This window comes from Arvicanthis niloticus, chromosome X (genome assembly GCF_011762505.2).
Source record: "Arvicanthis niloticus isolate mArvNil1 chromosome X, mArvNil1.pat.X, whole genome shotgun sequence".
Taxonomy (NCBI): domain Eukaryota; kingdom Metazoa; phylum Chordata; class Mammalia; order Rodentia; family Muridae; genus Arvicanthis; species Arvicanthis niloticus.
The window spans coordinates 90269270-90293037 of record NC_047679.1 but is presented as its reverse complement, the minus strand read 5'-3'; the positions used below and the strand labels follow the sequence as shown (position 1 = coordinate 90293037).

The 23768-nt window shown below is 39.1% G+C and overlaps 1 protein-coding gene across 1 annotated transcript in view; it reads left to right on the top strand.

Annotated features, from left to right (window-relative positions):
* Positions 1-19494, top strand: part of Trpc5 (transient receptor potential cation channel subfamily C member 5) — a 246800-nt gene extending 227306 nt beyond the window's left edge. Inside the window, exons 8-11 of the mRNA XM_034485638.2 lie at positions 12686-12889; positions 13154-13195; positions 15420-15509; positions 18004-19494. Of these exons, the coding sequence (XP_034341529.1) occupies positions 12686-12889; positions 13154-13195; positions 15420-15509; positions 18004-18702 (1035 nt within the window). The 3' untranslated portion in view covers positions 18703-19494. The remainder of the gene's footprint in view (positions 1-12685; positions 12890-13153; positions 13196-15419; positions 15510-18003) is intronic.
* The last annotated feature ends 4274 nt before the right edge of the window (positions 19495-23768 follow it).

Genomic DNA, 23768 nt, shown 5'->3' with positions numbered 1-23768 from the left:
GGCTCAGAGCATTGACAACTCACAAACCAAAATACCTAGAGTAGTGTCAGGTCCGTTGTCTGCCTTTTACTTGAGATATAATAGCCAATTTATATTATCTTAGTTGTTAGGGTAAACCTGCTGCTTTACTTTTCTTTTTATTTACTCTTCTCTCATACAATACATCCTGGCAGAAGCCTCCCGTCCACCCAGTTCCCTCAACTCCCCCTCTACCCCAGATCCACTCCCTCTCCCCAGCTTACAATCTCCTCCTCCTCTTCCTCCTCTTCCTCCTCTTCCTCCTCCTCCTCCTCCTCCTCCACACACAGAAAAAAAGCAGGCCTCCCAGAGACATCAACTGGCACAAGATAAATCTGCTGTTTTAAAGAAGGACTAGAAAAAATATCATGGTAAAATAAGAATATAATATAATATCTATCTCTCTCTCTCTCTCTCTCTCTCTCTCTCTCTCTCTCTCTCTTTCTCTCTCTCTCTCTCCTCCCCTCTTTTCCATCCTCCCTCCCCACTCTCTCCTACATACCCAGCCTTCTCTGTTTCCTTTATGGTTTTGTTTTCTTCACACAACTCTGTTTTTCTTTGCTCTCCTTCCCACTTTTCCCTGGATAACAAAGTCTTGATGAGAAACATATGTATCTCAAAATGTCTCCTAATAATTGTGACACAACAGAAATCTTGCAGAGTGGAAGAAAAGAAAGCATTGTAGACTTCTTATTAAACAATCAACTTTTTTTTAAGTTTTATTTATTTTATATGTGTATATGAGTAGTATGCTGTAGCTGTCTTCAGACACACCAGAAGAGGGCATCGGTTCCCATTACAGATGGTTGTGAGCTGCCATGTGATTGCTGGGAATTGAATTCAGGACCTCTGAAAGAACAGTCAGTGCTCTTAACCACTGAACCATCTCTCCAACCCAGAATCAACAATTATTATAGAAAATTTGAATTAATGGGTTTATTAATCTCTTCACTAACCCCATCCAGTCTCCTTGACCTGGCTGTTTTAGGAGATGATGCCATGAGGTTTTTCCCATAAAACTTCATTTATACATGTCACACAGGCAAACTGACTGATGCAGGGATATTTTAGAGCAGAGAGTCTCCATTTTAACTAGAACTCATGTTCTAGAATATTTTAGACTCTTTTTAAAATATATATTTTATTCACTTTATATTCCAATTACTGCCCCCCTCCCAATGCCCCCTCCCACAGTCCCTGCCCCCTCCCCTTCCTCTCTGGGTATCCACCGACCCAGTCTCTGCAAGGCTAGGTTTTCCAGTTACATGGCTGATATCAAAATATGCACCTTTTCAACCTTTGTAGACCTAAGAAAGCTTCATGACTAGGGGCTGTCCCTTGTTTTCCTCATGTCCCACTGCTTCCTAGGAAAATGGGACACAGAGTAAATACATTTTGTGAATTGATAGAAAGAAGCTTTGGGCAATCTGTGATTTATACTTTGTCAACACTGTTTTAACCAATAGATAACTGGATTTATATTCCTTACAAGTATTTCACACATGAAGACCAATGAATTGTTTAATTGAAATAAAATCTGCCTCACTTGTAGATTTCATGATAATAATGAATAAAGTCCCAGGTTTTAATCTGTAGCATCAATAATACATTATATATATATATATATATATATATATATATATATATATATATATACTTAATACAGCACTGTACACTTTGTTAAGCATGCTTACATATGTCTTTGGCAATGATATCTCCATGTTACATATAAACAAGCTTCTCGTAAATGTTCATGTCTCAAGTTTCATGTGGCAAGTTCATGGACATGGGATGAGAACTTGGTAAGATGTATGTTGGGACCCATGAGTTGCCCACTGACAACAGTCAGACAGGGATGCATTATTGAACACACACACACTAATACTAATCGATCAGAAACATAGCTCAGAAATATCTAAAGCTACGGCCCTGAACATCTTTCTCTGTCAGCTTATAAAGGAAAAAATAAACACACAAAAACCACAATGAGCTCATACGCAGGTGCAGGAAGTGCTGCCCAGTGGTCAACTCTGACTCAAGCCATTTAGACATAACAGTTCATACTGACCTTTTAATTTGGTAGGTCCTACATGAAGCTTTGTGGAATTTCTTAAAATTAACAAACCTCTCTGACTTCCAAAAAAAAAAAAAAAAAAAAAAAAAAGGATTAACAAACTTCATAGCGAGCATACAGAACATACAGACCAGCATGATCTTGCTCTGAGTCAAGCCATTTTTCTGTGTCAATGACTGGCAGGCATATTATAGCAACAATATGAAATACATGGCAGGCATGGAATCAAATGGCTACAGCTATGCTGGAGAGGGGGAACGACCTCGCCAGGTAGGAGGATGACAAGAGAGGATAGAGGGATGAATGTCACCAGAACATATTACATATATTTGTGAGTATATTAAAGAATAGATCCTTTTTATAAAAAAAAAAAATCTCATTTCTGGGCATAATGGCCCACAACTGTAACCCCAGCTCTAGGGGGTAAATTGAGGAGGAGAGTGGGTCCAAGGTCATCCTGAGTTATGTATGTATCAAGATGGTCTCTGTAAAAACAACTCAGTGACCATAGCCAGGGAACATGTCTCACCAGTTGTTTCATGGAGTACAGGCCGCTTATTAGACCATTGCACGCACTGTCACAACCACTGATGACGTTTGAAAGGATAAATAGGCTATCACAGGGCATCAGTGTTAGACTGCAAAAGATGCTGTGGGCAATAAGTGGACACGGAGTTTGAGGTGGAATGCTCTCTGGCCCTGATGCTGTGCACCTGTGTACAGGCACTTCAGTTGGAGCCAATAAAGCATTCAAAGTAATCCCGACAGGCTTCAGAATGAACAGTTCATTCTAACCTACCTAGAAACCTCAGACGGAACAGTTTTGCTGAGTGTTGAGGAACAGAAAATCAACCCTCCCTAGACTACTGCACACATGTTACGTTAAAGGGTGGAGTCTGGGCTTGCAAGACACTGAGCACAGTATTTTTGAACATTCTAGTTTTGTTTTGTTTTCTACTGAACTGAAACAAAAATGGAAAACTAGCATGGGTTACCACACTGGTAAACTCAGCACTTGAGAGACAGAGACAGGAAGTTTTCTCTGAATGTAAAACCAGCCGGAGCTATGCATTATGTTCCCAGTCAGCCTGAGTTACAGCAACTCCATCTCAGAATGAAAGAAAGAGTGGGGGGGGAGGAAGAAAGGAAAGATGAAAGGGAGGGAGGGAGGGAGGGAGGGAGGGAGGGAGGGAGGGAGAAAGGCATAGATAGAAGAGAGTTAAAATTATAATATCTTTAAAATATATCATTTAAATTACATTTTTACCCTCTATGATGCAATGTATATATTTTAGTAAGCTCCACAAATCTACATTTTTTAACATTTGCCCCACATAATTCTGAGGAGCAGAAATACTTAAGACACAACCCTCCCCCCCCACACACACACAATTCTACCTAGAGAAAAAGGCATCCTAATTGAGATTGGCATCCCTTGAGATGGCAGAGAAAATGAATATTCTCACTTCTGTTTAGGGTGTGTGTGTCATGGTCATTTTTGTTGCTTTTCCATCATGGGGAAACAGAGCTAGTCTTATGTTCAAATAAAGGAAGCAATAGATAATTAGATAAAGGATGCCAAAATATCCTTCTGATGAGTTGTCCCTAGGGCCAAAGAATCCTGGGGCAGCCTTTCTCTTTAAGGGTTATTATTAGCTCTGCTCTCCCCGGGTTTGAGTTCTTCTGCCTCCTCTACATATCTTAGAAAGTTGTCCAATTTGCTAAGCAAGATGGCTGCTGGCAGGAGATCTGAGGGAATGCATAAGACGGTCAAGAACTCTTAAGAAATTGGCCCCCATAGTTTGAAAGAATAACCTTGAGCTTGCATTTGTTGAGAAATGTGAGATTGAACAGCTACATTCATCCCGCAAAGCTCCATGTGCTTATACTCTGAAGACGTCAGCATCCTCGGAGGGTGTGTTCTATGGTTAGAGCTCCATGCAGCGAAAGGAACTAAAGCAAATAGAAACTCTGGCCTACTGGGCAGGAGACCATGATCTCAAAGACAAAGCAGGGCACACACATGGATTAGAACACACTATCGAAGTTAAAGTGTCACTGGTTCCACACGAAAGTCCTAAAACTTTTGGAAAGTTGGAAGGGGGAGGACCACTATTTGTGGTTGTGTGCCTGATCTTCAAAATATGCTCCAAAGTTAAAGTGGGGTCTGAGAAGGTAAGGCAGGAAGAAGGCATTGGCATCACCAGCAGACACTTGAAGTAAACAAGATGCAATGTATGATTAGTGCACCATATAAGGTGAAAGACTAATCCTGTGCCAATCAAAGAAAACCTCTTAGGCATCATATATTAGGGAAGGTTTAAATAAACGTGTTGATGAAAGCCACATGTATAATCCTGCAAATCAATTTACAAGTTGGGAATAAAACCACCATCAATGTGCCCAATTATATATATTATATTATATTATATTATTCACATTGTTCACACAATCATCAGTATACAAATACCTTTTAGTCAACCAGTGGCTCATAGCATATGGTTCATCACTTGCTGATATTTAGGCCTCAGGGGCTACCCAGCAACCCCTAGCAGTTTTCCTGGCACATCTTTCTTGCTCAATACAGGAACTGAAAACTGACTAGGTGGTCATGTATGAATTGGCTTATAATAAATAGATGGGGGGAAACTAGTGCAAAGATTATTTGCAACAACTTCTTTGCTACTTCCCAACTTCTTTGGCAATTCTCAATGTGAATTTGTTGGAGCCCCAAGGGAATGGAACGACAGCAACAGGAGGGGCTCCTGTGATCTTTTTTTCAAAATGCTTATAAGTGAATGAGCTAAAATTTGGAACATCAGAAAGCCTCCTGAACTCAAGAGATATTAACTGTGGCTTATAACTTGGCCCATTTCATGTTTGCATACTTTGCCAAAAGCAAATCCATTTCTCCCCAGACCTGTAGCAAATTACTTTTTACAGTTTCTATTTAATTTTGAGATTATCATATAATTACATCATTTCTCCCTTCCCTTCCCCCCTTCAAACCCTCTGATATAATCCTCCTTGCTCTTTTTTCAAATTCTCAGCCTCTTTTTTTTTCATTAAGCAAATTGCTTTTTAAAGGACATAGCTGCTTCTATTTTCAAACACATACAAAGACCCAGGAGGCTGAGAGTTCTGGATCAGGAGTTTGAGGCCAGCCTGGGATACGAAGAAACATTTTGTTTTAAACAAACTTTTAAAAAGTAAATAAATTTTTAAAAAGGCAAATACATCAAAATAAAACACATACAAAGAAAAAGCTGAACTCACACAAGAATTACAAGCACAAAGAAACAGAAAACGAATGATTTCCAGATACCACAGTGTCTAGGCAAAGTATATGAGAAACTAGCTGAATGTCCACATCTTCATAAGAGCCATTGCATTGCTCTTCCGTGTGTTCACAGACATGAACCCACTATTAAAGCTCTCTTCCTCCCTCCTTCACTCCCTCCCCTCCCCTGGCCTTCAAGAGCACTTGTTTGTGTGTTGTTTTTCACGTTTTTTATGAACTTAGAAAGAGGCAGGCTTTATTAACTTCTCATCCCCCACCCCCGCATTGAGCACTCCAGGTGCTTCCTTTCTACTCTGTGTCCCCTGTGACTTCTGTATTCTTTTGGCCTGTGTTCACAGATTACTATCTCATTTTACAGTCTACATCTCACTCTCATAGTCCCTTATTTATGTACAGAAAACATGGTAAGTTAGGATCCACATATGAGAGAGAGACTGCATGGTTACCTCACTTTAAAGATCATACCCCAATATGAAGGTTTGTGCCTAGCCTTGCTGCATCTTGTTCTGCCATGTCTCCTTGATATCTCTAGGAGGCCTTCTCTTTTCCGAAGGGAAATGGAGGAGCAGTGGATCTGGAGAGGGGAGGTGAGGGAAGGGACTGCCAAGAGTGGCAGGAGTGGAGGCTGTAGTTGGGATGTATTGTATGAGAGAATAAATAAATAAACAAACAATGGAATCTTAAAAATTGCACCGCAAGATCCACCTATTTGTCAGCAAATTTAATGAATTTTTAAAAAACTTTTTACAGATGAAAGGCTCTCAGACATTCACCTCATTGATGAATCTAAAGAAACAAAACGATGTATCTCCTTTATATTTGGGGATTTATATCTAAGCTTTATATTATACATTTAAACAGTATTTATCTATGGGGTATAAATGATGGACTATGGTAGACTGACAATTTACAATAATACTCAATTCCTCATTTAAGGATTTCTAATGACATCAGAATGCCATAAGTTATTTGTTATGCGTAGCCAACTACATGTTTAAAATTAAATGGTTAAACTCCTTCTGAAGGGAAGAGGTTTCCATCCTTCTCCTGGAATATGTACTTACATTACACATACTTATTGTATTTATAATTTATTTATTTATTATATTTATAATATTTATTGTATTTAGAGGCTATTATTTTCAATTACACTGCCATTTATTATGACAACTATAAATTAAAATTTAATTTTTACTCCTCATAATGATAAGGTAATGTTAAAACTATTCTTAATTTAGCTATCATTCAACTAGTTTAAAACTGTTCAAAGAAACACAGATATTATATAAATTTTGACAGCCATTAGACATACAAATTATTATTGCAAATACATTTCTTAAACATATATATAGTGCTTTTATTCCAACTAGGTTTTTTTTTGGGGGGGGGGGTTGAGACAGGGTTTCTCTGTATAGCTCTGGCTGTCCTGGAACTCACTCTGTAGACCAGGCTGGCCTCGAACTCAGAAATCCACCTGCCTCTGCCTTCCAAGTGCTGGGATTAAAGGCATGTGCCACCACTGCCCGGCCCAACTAGTTATTATGTTCATGGATGAATACTCAATAACATTCAGGAAGAGGAGTCAGGATCAATTATATTTTCATTTTAATAAAGTAAATGCTAAGAAATAGTTTTTATATCCATAAGATATTTTTATAATGTTACTGTCAATTCATTCAGAGTTTTGTGTCAAATTGTCATGTAATAAATTTTTCATAAAATACCATTTTTAAAAGTCTGTCATCTGACAACATGACTGGTTAGGCTTCAAACATTAACAAAGGTAAAGAATCAGGAACCATGTGGGTTTTATCACTATTGCTCTGTAGTATAGCTTGAAATCTGAGATGGTGATACCTCTGGAAGTTCTTTTATTGTTCAGGATAGTTTTAGCTCTCCTGGGTTTTTTTTTTTTTCTTTTTCCATATGAAGTTGAGCATTATTCTTTCAAGGTCTGTAAAAAAAAAATGTAGTGTTGAAATTTTGATGGGGATTGCATTGAATCTGTAGATCGCTTTTGGTAAGATGGCCATTTTTACTATGTTAATCCTACTGATCCATGTGCATGGGAGATCTTTCCATCTTCTGATTGGGAAGAGTTAAGGGAGAGGGAACTGTGGTCTGGATGTAATATATGAGAGAAAAAGAAGTTAAATAAATGCATAGGAATTAGAAACCATCTGATTTAGAGAAAGGGTTGTTGGGAGGACGACTCAGTGAGCTTAATCTCCAGCACCCACATAAAAGTCATGATGGTGTGTGTGTGTGTTTGTGTGTGTGTGTGTTTCCTGGAGAGAGGAAGATAAAAAAGAGGATCTCCTGGGCTACTGCAGGCCAGCCAACATAGCCAAATCTGCAAGCGCCAGGGTTAGTCACAATAAATAAGGTAATTGTGGTAGACACCAAACATTGACCTCTACTCTCCACATGCATGCACAAATGTCCATGGGAAACACACACACATACATACACACAGAGAGGGGGGAGGATTTGTTATCTAGTATTATATATAGCCATTTGGTTTCTTGCTTTATGGAAATGATCCTGTAGCCGGCAGTGTCAGAGATGAAACCGTTGACTATTACCACTTCCTTATGCGAATTTTTTTGAGCATGGACTGGATCTAAGGAACCACTTTGGAGATTACAGTATGATAACTGTAAGTAATAACACTATACTGGATGCTTGGTCACTGAGAGTACGTTCTCAATGTTCTCTCTTAGATATATAAAGTGAGAGATATGTTAATTAAGTCTCTCATTTAATAGTTCACAGATACATATATCACAGGTGCTATACCCCATAAAACTTACAAGGTTTATTTGTCAATTATACCTTTCAAAATCTGAGAGATTAAGAAAAAACTTGCAAGTTTTGGATATGAACATATTGGCTTTTCCTTCTCTCGCTCTCACAGTCACAATGCTATGAGCTGCCCTGGAGCATGTGACAGGGAACTGAGAGAAGTGTCCAGTCAATAGCCAGCAAGTAACTAATCCTTCCATCCAATAGATGAGGAGATTCTGAATGCTGTCAACAACTCTGCCAGTGAGCAAGGTTAAGCCGTCACATCCCACCACTGAAATCAAGGTGTTGCTTAAACGTTCTGAAAGGCTCTAGCAGAAAATTCATGTTCATTTCTCCTTTTCAGTCTCTAGAACCTTCCCGCCTTCTTTGGTTTATAGCACTCTTCCTCCTCCAAGGGCAAGAATGGCTGGCTGAGTCTCTCCTGTCATAGCACTTTGGTACCCACTGTCTTCTGCCACTAAAAAGCAATCTTGGAGCTCCTAGATAATCTGAGAAAGAAATCTCCTCATGTTGAGAGTCATCTAAGTAGCAGCCTTAATTCCACAGGCAACTTTAATTTCCCCTTTTTTTCTGTGTGATAACATATTCACAGTTGCCAAAGATTAGACTTGAGCAGCTTAAATGTTCTTCCTGCAATTTTGATGATGTGAGGCAATGGATGTGTTAATGAGTTTAGTTAAATACGTTTCACAATGTGCACGCACGCGGCAGAAGATCATGTTGTACTCCAGAAAAATACAGACCCTCTATTTGTTAATTAAACATTTTACAAGCTGATTTTAAGCTGGGCATGGTGGTGATTGCCTTTAATACCACCACCAAGAGGCAGAGGCAGAAAGATCTCTATGAATTCAAGGCTAGCCTGGCTTATATAGAGTTCTAGAGCAGCCAGGGCTACTTAGTGAGCCCCGTCTCAAACAAACAAACAAAGCTGATTTTTAAAGAATCTATTACTCCATATACCAGACAAACTATGTTTTTGTTTGTTTGGTTTGGTTTGGTTTGGTTTTGATGCGAGTGCTGGAATTCAGCTCCAGTAGAAGCTAAGTATCTACTTATTACTGAGCTATACGCACCCCCCCCCAAGCCCTGCAAACAGGAACTCTTGTCGAAAATTATTTTAAGATAAAAGTTAATGGGTATGAATCATCAATCACAAACTATCATGGCCCTGGAAGTAAATCTTCACACATCAATGGAGAGGCCCTAAAATTAATTTTCTAATATTTGAAAAGTTGCAAATATCATGGCATCCATCTTGTTCAAAATGCTGTAGCACCTATACTGTCACCATGAGACAGCTAAGAATTATCACTGGCAATTTTGAACTTAGAATCAGACTCTTTGTCAGACTTCCCTTTCAATCACAGGCATGGCCTTCTCAGATAGCCGAGAATCATTCATTGAATTTGACAATCATGTCATTTTAGTTGATTTTAAACTCAAAGTCACACTGCGGTTTTGTTGTTAATAGCACGGACCACACAAGCAATCCACAGTATATGTGAAAAACAACATCCCGGAGGCTGGCTGGAGGGGTGGGATAGGTTTGGGATCCCTGCCCACATCCTCTCCGTGTAGCCCATTTCATCTGTCCAGAAGCTCCTTGGAAAATAGCTATTTAACATTTATTTATTTGTGTGTATGTGTGTGTGTGTGTGTGTGTGTGTGTGTGTGTGTGTGTATACAACTATGCACATGCACACATTCCACAACATGCGTGCATGCGTGTCTGAGGACAGTTTGTGGTAGTCAGTTCTTTCCTTCCACCATCTGACTCCTAGGACATGAACTCAAGTTGTCAGGCTTGGCAGCAAGCACCTTTATCCAGTGAGCTAGCCCACTAATCCCTTTACAGATATTTACTTTACGTGACCTCATTCTGAGCTCATTCGTGGAGGAAAGCAGTCCGTAGGATGCTGGTTTTTTAGAGTGGTGCTGAGTGAGAAAATGAAGCCGACTGGGATGATAAAAGTCTGACTGAAAATATGAAGGAAATTTTGAGGGATGAGATGTCTGTGAGGGCTCTGTAAACTTCAAACATTCCCACAGGTTTAGAAGGCCATGAATATGTATACAAGCCAATAAGGGTGGACAAAGGATTTGAACATAGAAGATTCACAGATGACCAATGTGCATATCAGCAGAAAATTCAACATCATTATCCATTTGGGAAATGCCATTGCAAACCATAGTAAGATCCTGCTACAAACTCCAACAAGCACTGAAGAGGATATAGAAAAACTAAAGGCAGTTTCTTATTAAGTTACACACAGATTAACATCATGACTTAGTAATACCACTCACAGTGAAACAAGAGAAATGAAACCTATGTCTACACAGAAGCTCATACATGGTCATAGCAGCTTTATTCATTGTCAAATGCTGAAAACAACTCGGATTTTTTCCCCAAGGGGTAAATGATTAAACAAACCATCACACACCCAACTAAAGGAAAACTTAGCAGCAGTAAGATTGACTGCACTGATCGATCCAGAACCATAGGCAAATCTCAAATGTGTAATGCTCAGTGAAAAAGTCGCTGACTGTATGCTTTTATTTATATGGCATATTAGTAAAGGCAGACTATAGGAGCAGAGATGAGGAGGACAGTTGTCAGGGGCTAGATGTTTGATGACAAAGGGGCAACACAAGAGAACTTTGGAGGAGGACAGAACCACTGTACATACTAATTTTGGTAGTGACATCACTACCAAATATTTGGTATAGTGATATCACTCCATACAAATATTTCAAGTTCTAAAAAGAGCCTGACTTAGTTCAAGACGAGGCATTGGGCTTGAGGAGAATCTGTTCTACAAAGGGAATAACAGGTCAGTCAGAGTTACACAGCAAGACCCAACTTCAAAAGAAACTTCTAGAAAAGTATAACAATATGCCTGCGTACCTTATGATGGTATTTATGTGTCGAATACTTATAATGGGTAAATTTTAGTTTCTGTAAATTATACATCAAGAATGCTTATTGAAAAAAGTGCTTTGGCCGGGCGGTGGTAGCGCACGCCTTTAATCCCAGCACTTGGGAGGCAGAGGCAGGCGGATTTCTGAGTTCGAGGCCAGCCTGGTCTACAGAGTGAGTTCCAGGACAGCCAGGGCTACACAGAGAAACCATGTCTCGAAAAACCAAAAAAAAAAAATAAAATAAAAAGTGCTTTGAGTGCAGTAGGGGTGTACGCCTTTAATCCCAGCATACAGGAGGCAGAGGTAGGGGATCTCTGGGTTTAAAACCAGCCTGGTCTACAGATAGAGTTCCTGGACAGCCAGAGCTATACTAACAAACCTTGTCTTGAAAAATAAGAACACATTAAAACAACAAAAAAGCCATTGGTGGTGGTGCATACCTTAAATCCCAACACTTGGGAGGCAGAGGCAGGTGGATCTCTGAGTTCAAGGCCAGCCTGACTTGTCTACTGAGCAAGTTTCAGGATAGTCAGGGCTATACAGAGAAACCCTGTCTCAGAAAAAAAAATGCTTTGAATGTCAACACAGTCTCACTAAGACAAGCAAGTAATAGGTGACTGTCAACTTGAGGTTGGTTGTAGAATGCAGTGCTGGAAAATTTTGTTTGGGGGAAAAACAACATACAGATAATTTGCTGCCCCTAAGAAATTATAGAAGAACCTTCTGTTGGAGATGAAAACATGCCCTTTTTCTGCTTGCTAATGGCTTTAGATGGTGAATAATAAAAATATACAGTTCTCTCATGAACCTCCCAAAAATATAAATGAAACACCCCTACTCCCATGTCTGCCTCTTAAAAATAACAATGATTTACAATGTAGTGTAGACCTGCCTAGAACATGTAAATATGTAAATTTTTTCAGTTAATTAAATGACATGTTTGCACTCAATACTGTTTTTGCACTCAAGATCTTAAACAGATGCAAATATTATATCTATTCTATAGACAAAGTTTGACCTATAATGTTAGAGTATATGCCATTTTGTTGTGATATTTATTTAAATAGCCATCTACTATTGACTGTCTAGGTTGTTTAAAGTTGTGTATTTTTCTGCAATCCCCTTCCTCCATGCCTTCCTTCCTCCTCTCCCCTTCTTCATTTTTTTTTTTAGTTTCTTCTTTCAGTTGTGGTAACTGGACCCAGGGATTCGTACTAACGAAGCAAGCACTCTACTACTGAGCCACACTATTATCACTTTTTCTTGTATTTTAAGGTAGGATCTTACTATACAACTCAGGCCAGTCTCAAACTCATGATCCTCCTGCCTCAGCTTCCTGAGTAGCTGGGTTTAAAGGCATGCAGAACCAAACCCAATAAGGTTTATTTCTCAAAGTTAATTGCCAGACTGATGAATTTGCACTCATAGGGTATATGTGATTTGAGTTTACATAGCTACTGCCAGGTTGCCCTCTATAGAATCAACTACTGAGGTTAAAATGAGATCCAAGTGTTATTTCACAGTTTCCTGTCTCACAAACCTTGCACTTGTGTCTCTCACAGGATCATGCTGATATTGAGTGGAAGTTTGCGAGAACAAAGCTCTGGATGAGTTACTTTGATGAAGGTGGCACCTTACCACCTCCTTTCAACATTATCCCCAGCCCCAAATCATTTCTCTATCTTGGCAACTGGTTCAACAACACCTTCTGTCCCAAAAGAGACCCCGATGGAAGACGAAGGAGGCACAACTTGAGAAGCTTCACAGTAAGACCAATGTGTTTGTGTTTGTGTGTGTGTGTGTGTGTGTGTGTGTGTGTGTGTGTGTGTGTGTGTGTTTCTCTTTACACAAAACTGTTTTCCTCCTTTCCCTTCTTCATGACAGTTGCTACCTTAAATATGCTCCTGTTCTTTGTCAGTCAGGAGCTATGTATCATTCTACAGTCCTAAGATTTACCAAATCATCGAGGTGGGTGAACGGGTAGGGTGCTGGCCAACTGAAATAACCTGTCTATCCATTTTGAATTACAGGAACGTCATGCTGATAGCCTGATCCAAAATCAACATTATCAGGTACCACTTCCCCACCAGGGCTAAACACAATAGCTCTTGGCCAGTCCTGTGGAGTAGAAGGAAACTCTGCTCCAGCTACATCTGGACTTAACTTCTGTAGGGGCCCTGGCAAGACTGTCATTCACTTAAGAGTGAAGTAATGCATCAGGATGAAATCATCTGCTCTATAACTCTGTTCATAGCCCTTTAACTCAGCGTCAATCTCCATCTGAGCCATCCATACCTTACAAGACTATCTTCATTGAGATTAAACAGTGGATATGTAGTTGCTCAGTAAATGAGTACCTATTGTACATCATACCCATTAGAGAAACCACTGCGGACGAACAAGACAAAATCTGCATACCTCTTAGAAGCGTATTATCAGGGATGGAGGATATCACATCATTAAAATTATCAAATCTAAGTGATTAGAAGGGTAAAACTTGCTGTGAACAAAATGTACACAAAGCAATGGGAATACATAATAGATAGGGAATAAAGAACAAGAGGAAGTTATTAGTTATGTCAAGTGAAGAGCTTTCTAAATTATAAACATGACTGTAATCAAAGGAGCAGATATGTGCTTCTTATAGGATCAGCCAGAAGACAGCCAAGCACACAAATATGGGAGATATTTATTGAAAGTAATCTTTTGAAAAATCACAGGTTAAAAACTATATTTAATCTTCTGGATCAAAGGAAATGCCGGGGAGGGGATGTATCTCGGCTGGTACAGTGCTTGCCTACCATGCCTAAAGCCCTGGGTTTGATCCCCAACACTACATAAACTGAGTGAGGTGGAGGGCAGAGGATCAGAAGTTCAAGGTTATCCTCAACTATGGAAAGTTCAAAGGCCAACTTGATATATTGGGTCAAGAAACCCAGGTAGAAAAATATTCTACAGCCGGGCAGTGGTGGCACATGCCTTTAATCCCAGCACTTGGGAGGCAGAGGCAGGCGGATTTCCGAGTTCGAGGCCAGCCTGGTCTACAGAGTGAGTTCCAGGACAGCCAGGACTACACAGAGAAACCCTGTCTCAAAAAACCAAAAAAAAAAAAAAAAAAAAAAAAAAAAAAAAAAAAAAAAGAAAAAAGAAAAAAAAAGAAAAGAAAAATATTCTACAAGGTTTAAAGGAACCTTATTCCACAAATGGGTTCTATAATTTTGTACAGTGTTTCATAGGTAACCTCTCTCTCACTATACCTATCTTCAACTCTAATAATTCAAAAAAAATGATGAAGCCTAGGCAAGATCCATCGCCCCTCCCCCCGCTTCAAACCTCACAACAAAATGAAAAAACAAACAAACAAACAAAAAAACATTTCCTGGGCATCTCAGCAACTTCTCAGAGTTCATCAAGTAGCACAGGTACAAACTACAGCATCACTCACTGTTAATATAGGCTTTGGAATCAGCCTTAAGTAGAACTAAAAATCCAATGTCTACATTTACCAACAGTGTGACCTTGAAAGAGCCAGTTAACACCACTGGGCCTCAGCCCCTTCATCTGCAAACCAGGAATAATAAGAACAGTTAAATTACAGGGTTGGGAAAATTCAGTGTAGGTGGCGCCTGGCATACTGCCTGCCACATTGCAGTAAGTGGTAGCTATCATCAACAGCAGCCTTGCAAACCATGTGTGTTGGAGTCCCCCTGAGGTGAAAAGAGGCCTTTCCTATAAAGGTTAAGTGTTGATTCTATGAAAAATATCCTGATTATAAAAGTGCTAGCCCACTTAGTGACTCTCCAGTTCATCAAGAGAAAAATACCTTACTTCATTAAAAGTACTAACATTTAATCCATCCCTGAGGAATAGATATTGAACAAGCATTCAGGGACTCTTGTACTCTCGTCATACATACATACATACATACATACATACATACATACATACATGTACACACCCACACGTGCACACACACTGAATACATACCATATACTTGAGTGAAAAATTCTTCCTTTGTGGTAAATTTAAATGTACTGGCATCCTCTGGCACCAAAATTCAGAGATGTGATGACTTATTAACCTTACAATGATTTCCTATTACAAAGTTGACCTAGACAAGTTTCCTAAGCAAGATCCTTATTAACCTGATAGCCTGAAATTAAAAATTATTTAAAAATATTTAAAAATTAAAAATTAAAATTAAAAATTATTTAAAATTATTTAAAAATTATTTAAAAATTCAAAATTACTCTTTTTAAGAAAACTGAATACCTCTTCATGGTTTTTCAATTCTAGGAAGTTATCAGAAATTTAGTCAAGAGATACGTGGCTGCGATGATAAGAAACTCGAAAACAAATGAGGGGCTAACAGAAGAAAATTTTAAGGTAATTTAATCATGAAGTGGGTAAATCTCTTAATATCTGTCTGTCTGCCTGTGTGTCTATCATCCTCGACACACACACACTGCAAGTGTTTTCCCGTCCACAGAGCTACAGTCAAGCCCCATTATCTCACTTCTTGGTATAATTTAATCTTCATAGAGCCTGAGAATTCTATTTATAGAATTCCATTTTCCTATACAATTCTTGGTATTTTTTTTTTTTTAAAAAATTCGTTTTAGTTGGGCCATGGTGGTGCACACCTTTAATCCCAGCACTCAGGAGGCAGAGGCAGCCAGACAGATCTCTGAGTTCAAAGCCAGCCTGATCTACAGAATGAGTTCCAAGTCAGGGCTACACAGAGAACCCCTGTCTCAAAAATAAAAGGCCTTTAAAATTATTCTTTTTAAATTAATTTTTGAAAAATGAGTTTCTTTTTATATGGGTGCTTTGCCTGGATGTTTATTGCCTGTGGGTTTCAGGGCCTCCTGGTAGTGGAGTTACAGATAGTTGTGAGCCACTGTGTGGGTAGTGAGAGCTGAACCCAGTTCCTCTAGAAGAGCAGGGCTCTCTTAACCATTGTGCCATTGCTCCATCCCTTGCCACCCTTATTCTGTCATCCAGTAGGTGGAGAGATGGTTTTTGTCCTTTTCATTAAAAAAAAGCTTGTAAGTGAAATAAAATTATATTCTTTTCCATCATCTCTCTCCCATATCCCCCCACTCACAAGTTGTTTGCTTCTTTTTTTTTAACTTATATTGTTTCACATGTGTGTCCACGTGTGTCCACATGCATTCATGTGTATGTGCAAATATATGTAAATCCAAGTTGTTTGAGTCTGCTTTTGCTGTTTGTGTGTATACTGTTTCAGAGCTGACCACTTTGCACTGGACAACCAGTGGGGCAGGGATGGGGGAATGACTCATCCCCAGGAGAGGTAAAATGCCTTCTCCCAGCAGCCACTGTTGCCTGTGGTTCTTTTCTCAGCTTGACAGGCTTTTATGACTATCCATCACAGTTTTTCAAACAAAATGAAGCCATCCTACATATCTTTTCTTTTGATATTCACAGTGTAAGCATGACATGCTGAACTGATACAGCAAGAACACATGGTAAGGGACAGGTCAGCAAACAGGAAATGCCTGGAGACCTAAAGGCCTTCTCTTAAAGATGGGAGAGTAAGGACCAAAAGATGTATTATTAAATTTCAATTCTTAAACTACTATTAAATAGTAGAATTTTCCTAACATTGGTATCAAGCTAAAAGAGTGATTCTCATGCAGGGGCAGTTATATCCTTAGGGTACCTTTGGGTATCTGGAAATGTTTTAAGTTGTCATACTGGCATCTAGTGGATACAGAGAGGGTTGCTACTAACCATCCCACAATTAACAAGATAGCTTTACAACAAAAAGAACTATCCTACCCGATATATAGAACCTAGAACAAAAACAACAAAAAAGATGCCAGGATGTATGATTCATGAACACAGACACACAATAACGCACCCCTGTAAGGCACACTGGAATTCTACTACTTAATCCACAGACAGAACTTATCTGTTGAAGACCAATGTCCCAGTCACTTAGCTAAGTTATTACTGTGTGTCAGTCCAGGAGAATAGGGAGCACTCAGGGGTGGAGGGAATTGGGAAAAATAAAACTGGAGAGTCAGAGAGGTTCCAGGTACAGAAAATCCCTGAGTATATAATATAGCACTTATAGTGTTTCCTAAGACAGTGACATTACTAAGATGTTTTAAGCAGGAGGATGACATGATCTGCTTTAAGCTTTGGAAAGATGATTTGTAAAGGAACAAGTCAGTGGTACCCAAGAAACTGGATGGAAGACAATCATATGCATTTGTATGACTGCTCCCTCCACTCCCCGCCCCATTCCAAAGCAGCATCCTCATCAGCTGATACTTCATTTCTTCAGTTTCCTTCCTGGAGCCTAAAGGTCTTTGCTTCTTCGGTTGTCCTTTAACTTAGCAAGTATTCTAATAGCTTCACGGTCAGCTACCACTTTATTTTTAAAATTTTGTGTGTATGGGTGCTTTGCATATATATATATACAACCTACATATATGTATGTGTACCACCTGTGTGCCTGATATAGGTAGAGGCCAAAATAGGGTGTCAGGTCCCCTGGAACTAGGATTACAGTTGTGAGATGTCACATGGGTGCTGGGAATTGAACCCAGGTCATCTGGACAATCAGCCAGTGAGCGCTCTTAAATGGTAAGCTATTTCTCCAGCCCACTTTACTAGGTATTAGTTCATGTTCTTGTCCAGAGGTTCTGAAATCCACCTTACCCACTGAGCGATTTTCCCACTTGTGACAGAATAGTCTTTCTGTGCTTGACTAACGGAAGTTTTAAAAAGTATAATGTGTGTCTTATGATTTATGACCAGGTACAACTTAGCCTATACAAAATTCTGAGTGCCTTCGTTAAACTAAAGACTACTTTTCTGATAAAAGATGTCTCCTCTCTCTTGCTAGGAATTAAAGCAGGACATTTCCAGCTTTCGATATGAAGTACTTGACCTCTTGGGAAATAGAAAACATCCAAGAAGAAGCTTTTCCACTAGCAGCGCTGAATTCTCTCAAAGGGATGATACCAATGATGGCAGTGGTGGGGCTCGGGCCAAATCTAAGAGTGTCTCTTTCAATTTAGGCTGCAAGAAAAAGGCCTGCCATGGAGGCCCTCTCATCAGAACCATGCCAAGAGCTAGTGGCACTCAAGGAAAGCCAAAAGCTGAGTCGTCAAGCAAACGGTCCTTCATGGGTCCCTCTTTCAAGAAACTGGGTCTCTTCTTCTCGTCCAAGTTTAATGGTCAGACACCTGAACCTCCTTCAGAGCCAATGTACACAATCTCTGATGGCATTGCACAGCAGCATTATATGTGGCAAGACATCAGATATTCTCAGATGGAGAAAGGGAAGGCAGAGGCCTGTTCTCAAAGCGAGATGAACCTCAGTGACGTAGAGTTAGGTGAAATCCGGGGTGCTGCCGCTCGGAGCAGTGAATGCCCCCTAGCCTGTTCCAGCTCTCTTCACTGTGCGTCTGGCATCTGCTCCTCAAATTCGAAACTTTTAGACTCGTCAGAGGACGTATTTGAAACTTGGGGAGAAGCTTGTGACTTGCTCATGCACAAATGGGGTGACGGACAGGAAGAACAAGTTACAACTCGGCTCTAAGTCAAATCCCCATCATCTATTCTGGAAGTCAAGAGAATATTTGTAATTTCCTTGTTCTCAGAGGTGACCCCAAATATGGGTCCCTCCCTGTCCCCCCTCCAAGGAGTGAAAGTCCTATTACTTTCAGTCTTTTCTAGCCACATTCTTCATGTTTTGTTTCACTGTTATTATCATTTGCCTTTTTATATCTATAAATACTAAATCCATCTCAAACGCAACTGAAGGGGTACTGCCCCTGATGAGCAGAGGTGCGGTCAGGTGCTTAACCCCTTTGCTTTGCTTTATTCACCCTTGCCTCCTTGAAGCTCCAGGTGCCACTTTGCTACTACCATAGCTGCCGCATAGATTCCTGACTTCCTCAGGATCTCACACCCATCTCCTCACAGAGCTGAGGGATATGGTCAGCAGTCCCCACCAGCTATCAGATAAGGCAAATCAACCTGCCTGCCTTCGTTGCTTTTCAGTGCTACACGCTGCCCATGCTGGGTCCATGAACAGCATTAAAGGGAGACTAGACTCCAAAGAATTGTCAGCTTGTGGTTTCTAGGTAGAACTGGCCTTTCTGTTCTGTTTTTAAACACTACAACTTCTAAGTGTGGGGACTGTTGAGGCTTTGTTTTGTAAATCTGTGTTAGTTTCTTAATGTGTGGCAATGAGATATTTACTGTACAGTGCGTACCACATCTAATAAGTTAGCTAATCTCCTCTCCTGTGTTTGTATATTTCAGTTAGCTTACCATACCTTGAAATTTGAGAGTATCAAAATTAGTATTTAGGATGTGTACTTTTTTCAAAAAAAAAAAAAAACCTGTTTTACTGTACTTTAGCCAATAGTTACATCTCATACATTGGCAAGAAAAAAATAATTAGCTGGTATATTTATAGGGTCCTATCTACTGTGGATAGTTTTAATCATCATTGATATAAAAGCATTTCTAAGATTAAAGACTGGATTTGAAATATTTTTATCAGAAAAAAATGACATTTTACTGAGGTGTTGAAATTTCGGGGGGAAATGCACCTCAATTAAATGAATTGCTTTGTGGAAAGAAAACCCAACAGATACAAATTTTGGTTCAGATAACCTAACTCGGGTTGCAGCTGTGGTATCTACTGGGGACAGTGGAAACTTGAATATGTAACAGAATAACCCTAGTGGATTTGTCCAACTGTACTTGTCATCTAAGTTCTGCCTTCAAAGAAAGCTACATTTATATATTCAAGTTCTTTCCCATAGGCAAGGAGTACTTAATCAAAATATGTTAAATTTACGCTAGTGTGCATACAGTAATTAGAACTGAGAGCCACACAACAGCTGAGCAAACATGGGTTTACCAATGTGTTTGGCTTGTAGAGATTAACAATGTATATGGCAGAAAAGTTAAAAAGGTTGTCGAGCACCGCCTGGTCTTTTTAAAAAGGTCACTACCACCAAGGACTCCTTCACGTGCTAACGTGTGATGTCTGCTGGAGGTAATGCGAGGATCTGTTAAGCAATGTAAATATGTCTGTAAGCTTGCTTTTGACAGTGTAGTTTATGTCAAACTGAGTTTTCCAACTCTATGGCTAGCATTGGTGACGGATAGGAAAAGTGTTTCATTTGGAGATGAGTCAAATTAGGGGCTAGGGAGGCAGGAAATGCTGCTGGATACAACTCAGATACTCAGAGAAAGGAAATAGAGTGAGATCCATCAGCATCCATTTGGTTGGCAAGGGTTTGTTCCAAAATAATCTTAAGTCTTATCTGAAGTGCTCATTTATTCAAATCCAACTGCTGCCCTACTTTACTAAGAGCAACTATCACAAATAGCTCTGACACAAAGACAGTTTACTTTCTAAAGGGAAGAGTTCTAAAGTCACAATTTCAACTTTCCCAACTGTAAATTTTATTCTTAATAATAAATGACCCTTCAACCCAGTGATGGTGGTGCACATCTTTAATCCCAGTACTCTGGAGGTGGATCTCTCCATCTGAGGCCAGCCTGGTCTATAGAATGATTTCCAGGACAGCCAGGGCTACACAGAGAAACACACTGTGTATAAATAAACAAGTACATAAATAACTTTGAGAAATACAATATAAAAATAAACAAATCTAAAGTACAGTCCTAACTCATACCACCACCAACAAAGCCAACATAAAACATATAGCCAAAACATTTTTCTCACCAATATACCAACTACTGATGATCTAGGTGTAACTGTTCTACTAGTCAGATAACAGGGTAGCAAGTCATGAAGTCACGCTCCAAAGCAGTCTTCATCATGTTCTGAAGAGGAAGGAAGGATATACCACAACAGCCAATCTCTGCTACTCAAAGACACCAGTGCCACACACATATCCTGAGAACATGTTCCAGTCCAGATTGTCTCAGGGTTATCATCTTCGTTACTTGGGCTTAGGATGTCACTATGTTGAGGTCTCATTTACGATGAAGGGTGAAACTAAACAGGGATTGTCCTAAGTGCCATGCTGGTGATAGCAACATTTTTTTAACTTTAAGCAAATACCAAGTAGGAGAACAGCATCTTCCACCCTGTTAATCAGCTATTGTTTTAAAACATTTCAGGGATGGAGAACTCTAACAGTCAGCCCTGACTTCTGTTTGCAGTACCATTTTTAAAAGGGGGCTGGAGAGATGGCTCAGTACTTAAAGGCATGTAGTCTAACAAAGGACCCAGATTCTATTCCCAGCACCCACATGGCAGCTCAATCTGTCTAGTTCCTTAAGGGCCTCTGACCTTGTTGTTATCCTACTTGGGAATTCTGGATGGTGAGGAAACAGTAATAACTTATTACTTTTCCTGAGATGTGGTAAAGAACTGCTAAAAATCAATAGGCCACAAGAGCATCTTCTGTAGAACTGTTAAAGCAAGAGCTATTCAATTTAGCTTTTCTACTTCTAAGGACAGAAGACACTTAGACCAGAAAAAGCTAACGAACCCAAGGAATATATTATACACTTTGGCAAAAGAAAATCTGCATAGATTTATTGTATACTTAAGACATTACAATTCATAATGCTGCCATGTGAACTAAGCAGCTCCTCAGTATGCTGGTTAGTGGTTCAAAGAAGGTGCTTGTAGGTGGCTTTGAGCTTTACTTTAGAAAATGGGGTGTTGAAGAAACACAAGAACATCATCTTCAAGCTCAGAATTGATTTCTGCAATTTAAAATCAACTTTCAATGTACTTGGGGTAGTGGCAGCTTTACATGAATAACGCCTCCTAGCGAAATTTTGGAAAACAACATATGTAAGTAGAGACCATCCACTGATTAGGGAAGAATCCAAATTTAACCTCCTAAATCCTTATATTCAAATAGCACAGTCCATCAGGAGTTCCAATGGCCCAAGTTCTAAACAAACTGACAACTGTCTTTCTAGATCCTTGGTGATCCAAAAGATATATTTTATCATGTACAGGTTCTGGCAAGTAGGCTGTTAGCAGGATTAACAGGACAAATGGATTATAAAAATATCCTCAAAATTCTACAGAAAAATGGAGGGGACAGTTTGGGGCTGGACATTCACAGTAGCAGATGTAGTGAGATGGGGCTCAAGTATAAAGACGAAGCAGCTAGCTGAATTCTAAAGCCATCCGAAAGTACTATGTCCAAAGTAGGTGTTTCTAGAGAAGTTCTAAGCATTTTATTTACAATACAGCTTCATCACAGCAATGTACTTAAACAATGAAGGCAGTTGCCTGTATTCAATAAGAGTGGCAATTATACCTGACATACTTGGAAAGGAGAAGCAGTCAGAATTTTCATGTCAGTCAGAGGTTTTCATGACCTCTAGAGCCAATGGCACTAAAATCCACATCAGTGTAGGTTCACAAGGAGAGTTCTAAACACAGGCTGTCAACCACATTAGTTTACTTAATGTTAAAGGGAATAATTTCATAAACTACTAACTTCAGATTTAATTATTTGAATTCCCCCTTTAAACACTATATGGCCATGTTCTTTCATTTCAATGGTACAACTGTAACAGACCTAGTCTGAGATCATTTCAGTTAAGACTAAATACAACTTATCCAGAGAAAATACATGGATATGTTTTTATTCTTTCATGTGCACACTAGGTATAATATTATCCAATGGGAGAGAAATACTGCTTACTGATTCTATTTCTTCAAGAAGTTTCTTTCTAGTCAGTGATTGCAATTTGGAGCTACAGCCTAACAGTGTATAGGAGAGAAAAACTAGAAAACAGAGGCTATGCTTATCAAATTTTCTCAACATAGTCCCTTACACATCAACACACAGAGAATGTTTGTCAAAATTAAGGTTAAAATTGTATCGCCTGAGTTTTAAGTTATGAAAAGGGAAACTTCAGTGTTTGTGTAAATGGCATTTTGGCTCCACAGATTATTTTAAAAGCTAAAAACCTGAGTAACAACTTTTATCTAAATATTTTCTGTAAGAAGTGCAAAATTAGTGTCAACCTGAAATGTGTGAAAAACAATCTTGTATAATAATTTTGTGTGTTTTTAGCTTCAGTATGAAGAAAAAACAGTAAAGCATTTACTTCCCCTCCTATAAAATGTATGGCTATTAGAAATAAGGTGTTTGTGCCTCCTTTTCCAATGTAACCATTTATACCTATTAATAAATGTTGATGAACTGCATTGGGTTTCAAACGATAATTTAATGTGCAAAAACACTAACAGGGGACTACTGTAGTTCAAAATATTCTTAAAGTCTAAATAAGAATCAATCAACATTATTTCAATTTCTATAGTTCCTATGTAAAAAGTTTTTACTATTAAGTGCAGAAATAGTAAAAACCTACTGATTCACTCAATTCAATCAATTTCCACACGCTTGGACTACATACATACAGTAGTTTTACCCAGAGATATGCTTGAGAAATATAAAATGTTAAGAACTCAACTATCCAATAGCCTTCCTTAATCCTAGATGTTTTAGCAAGATCTATATGAACCTCAGGACAACCAATCTAAAACCTTATAAATTTAGTTATTTTCAATATTTAAGACTTTTTAAATAAAAAATTCATACTATATATTTTGATGTTTCCCCCTCACCCAACTGCTCTCAG